The sequence below is a fragment of the Hipposideros armiger genome, unplaced genomic scaffold (genome assembly GCF_001890085.2).
Source record: "Hipposideros armiger isolate ML-2016 unplaced genomic scaffold, ASM189008v1 scaffold_892, whole genome shotgun sequence".
Classification (NCBI taxonomy): Eukaryota; Metazoa; Chordata; class Mammalia; order Chiroptera; family Hipposideridae; genus Hipposideros; species Hipposideros armiger.
This window is the reverse complement of record NW_017732242.1, coordinates 184,429-187,941: the sequence shown is the minus strand read 5'-3', so window position 1 is coordinate 187,941 and position 3,513 is coordinate 184,429. Positions and strand designations below refer to the sequence as shown.

General features: G+C 36.4%; 1 protein-coding gene across 1 annotated transcript in view; it reads left to right on the top strand.

The window, feature by feature from the left end:
* Positions 1 to 2,860, top strand: part of NPNT (nephronectin) — an 85,243-nt gene extending 82,383 nt beyond the window's left edge. Inside the window, exon 12 of the mRNA XM_019630095.1 lies at positions 45 to 2,860. Coding sequence (XP_019485640.1) covers positions 45 to 155 — 111 coding nt within the window. The 3' untranslated portion in view covers positions 156 to 2,860. The remainder of the gene's footprint in view (positions 1 to 44) is intronic.
* Positions 2,861 to 3,513: the final 653 nt, after the last annotated feature.

Sequence of the window (3,513 nt, the reverse complement as noted above, 5' to 3'; positions counted from 1 at the left end):
AAAGGGCAGAGGAGGCTTGACCACTGTGTCCGTTCTCTCCCTAGGTAATCTTCAAGGGTGAACAAAGGCGTGGTCACACTGGGGAGATTGGATTGGATGATGTGAGCTTGAGAAAAGGCCCCTGCTCTGAAGAACGCGAGCAACTCCACAACTAGCAATGACCTCCCATGTTGCTCCCTCTTCTTTTTCTAATCTTCACCTCCTGTCTTCTCCCTTTCAGGCCTAGGAGAAGAGTGGGTCAGTGGGTCAGGAGGAAGTCGGGTTGTTGATCCTCATCTTGCTGGCCTGCTTTTGTGCAATCCCAATGGACAGTGATATTCTCCTTGAAATAGAAGGGACATCTGTAGACATGTGCAAGCCACCTTTGGGTGTTACCTTCCATGCTATGTCCTTTTAGGAAGACCTTCAGCGTGTGTGACCTATGCCATCCTTCATCCTGGTTATAAGGTGTTCCTTATAGCAAATTATGGGAGACGTTTTCAAAAGACATCCATGCAAATGGCCATTCTGTTATCTGTTCAGTGTTGTACCACGAGTAGTATTGACTTTCCCTGAGATACGTTGTACAATGTGCTTGTGAAATTGGTTTCTCCTCTTCACTGTTAGTTCTGGACTGACCTGAATTCTTTTACTGCCATTCACTTTATAAAAGAAGGGTGTGTAACATATCAAGATGCATTTATTCTTGTTATCTGTATTTTTCTTTTAAAGACAATTATGTAGAGTGGGCACGTAATTCCTCGTTAGTACTATTGTGTTTTGTGTAAATGTGCTATTGATATTAAGTAGTTACGTGTTCCTAATATTTACAGACTCTAGTTGCAAGGGAAAAGGCAGCTTGTGATCTCTTGACTAAAAAATACACAGTGAAATGTTATCCAGTCTCCTGACCTTATATTTGTAAGAAGAGAAATTTGGAAAACGTGTCAGGTTGTGGTAGGGGAGGGATTAATTTTTTTAATGATCTTGAGTTTGATCCCTATAAATAATAGTAAACCATCCAGGTAGACAAGAAACTGCAGTTAACATATAAAACCCTCACTCTTTCTGGTTACACTTTAAAACCAACAGCTTTCTCCAAAACAACATGGTCTCCCTGGAAATCTGTAAGAAGCTTTCTAAAAGGTCTGGCTGTTTAAAAGGAAAGATTCTGTTCATGGAAGCAAGGTGACGAGAAGCATGGGAGGAGCTACATTGGAATAGATTTTCATACTAAGTTTTCAGTCAGTATAAATTTAGGCAGGTCTAGCTCATAACTTACATGCTATCATGTCAGGATGGGATAGGAAGCAAGTCCCATGCTTTGAAGCATTGAACGTGTTGGAAGAGGATTCACACACACACTAGAGCAACAGGACAAGACTGGAATTCTAAGATCTAGGAACCCTCAACTAATACATTTTCTCCCTGTATATTTTAACTTTATATATAAAAAAAATACATAACTTTTAAAAGGCAACTTACTACTGAGGCTTTTCCTCATTGCTGATTAAGTAATCAAAATATTTTCTGCTGTTTTTGCCAGGAATCACAAAGATGATTAAAGGGTAGGAAAAAAAAAAGATCTATGATGACAAATTAAAGGAACTGGGATTATTCAGCCTGGAGAAGAGAAAACTGAGGGGTAAACCATTGCTGGTTTTCAAGTATATGAAGCGTTGGTACAGAGAGGATGGTGACCAGCTGTTCTCCGCATGCACTAAGAATAGAATTAGAGGAAACAGGCTTAGCCTGGAGTATGAGGGAACATTTCCTGGCAGGGACAGTTGTTAAATTAAAATCCCTTATAAAGAAGTGTGACTTTCTCTGTCTATTTTTTTCTTTCTTTTTAATTTTTTTTGTTGAGGCTTTTTAAAAATTAGATAAAAAATTGTCTATTTAAGATAGTTAAAAGATGTCCTTACCTCAAGGTAGAGTGACAGATTACAGAATCTCCCAAAAGATGTTTTGATCCTACTACTGTGTAATGAAAATCTCCAGAACTAAGTTATTTGGACCAGGCCAGGGCCTAATTTAGGCATTTCCCTCTTCAGCTCCTAGTGGAGAGGAATCAAAAGGGGAAAAGTCCACCAATGCTAGGCTCACTAAAAATGTCTCTCCCTTTATGGCAAACCTAGCAGTATTAAAACAAAAACAAAAAGGAAAAAAAATACATATATATATATATATATTTATTCCTAAAAGAGTATGATGAACAGATGTTTTAGTATCTCAGTGTCCTAATGTGGTGGGGTTTTTTTCTTGATAAAAGTATAACCTTTTCACTTGCTCAGTGGATGATATTTCAGATTTTTAAAGAGACCATAGCAAAGAATACAGTTTACAGAGATTTTTATCTGGTGCATTCTCTCTGCAATGTGCATAACAACTTAACTCAGCTACTGATAATGAACGCCATGCCCAACACAACTGCCAGGCCCGTTCCTTCACCTCATTGCTATAATTCAGTTTCACCATCAGTTGGATGTCCCAACTTCCACAAAATGGTAATGTTTTTTGAACAACACATAAATAGTGTATGTTTTGTTATGTTACTTGGTGAAGGCAGGGCAAGAGGGGGAGTATTAATCAGTGCGCCTTTGAGTAGGGGCCAGAAAATATGGTCTTAGAGCCCTTTGTAATAATTCATTTCCTTTTTGGTCATATAAACTGCACAATTGAAGAGAAAAGGGGAAAGTGATAGAAAATTTCACTTTTAGGTGCCAATAATACATTGCACTAAACTGATGGAAGAAGTTATCCAAAGTACTGTATAACATCTTGTTTATTATTTAATGTTTTCTAAAGTGAAAAATGTTAGTGGTTTTCCAAACAGCAAAACGAAAATAATTCTTTGTAAATAAAAACACTGTTAATAATACCAGTTGTCTGTTTCTTGTTGTTTTGAGGGGTTTGGGGTTTGTTTTTTTTTGTTTTTTTGTTTTGTTTTTTTTTACTGCTTGGATGACTGGGGACAAAGATATTGCCCAAATTATTATGCTTTCTAGGTTAGAAAATATGAGATACTTTTCATCACAATGCACAGATGCACATCTTAGCAAATTGCTTTAGTTTTCTTACATCTCACTTAGTTGTAAACGTTTGCCTCAAATCCTTTTATGAAAAGACAGGAAAAGTTATAAGTAAATATATATGAATTATAAATGAAAAATATTTTTATTAGTGTTGATTTCATTAATTTATGACATTTTTACACATATTCCAATAACCTTTCCTAATGGAGAAAACAACTATAAAGAAACAAAATTATTGAAATGCAAGATTAAAAGTTAGTCTTTTTAGAAAATTATAGAGCATACACTTAATGGCTTCTTTCTTTCCAATACTCAGAGAACTCTTAGCAGTTGGGACACTCAGGTTTTGGATAAATACACACTTTAATCAAAAGGTAAAGAAAATCATCCCTGGGAGACCTGAGAAAGCTCAGGCTTTTTGAGTATGTTAAGAAATTAACCTTTTGAAACCTATTTCAGATTGGGGGTTGGAGGAAGCAGTTAATTATGAGATTTCAGG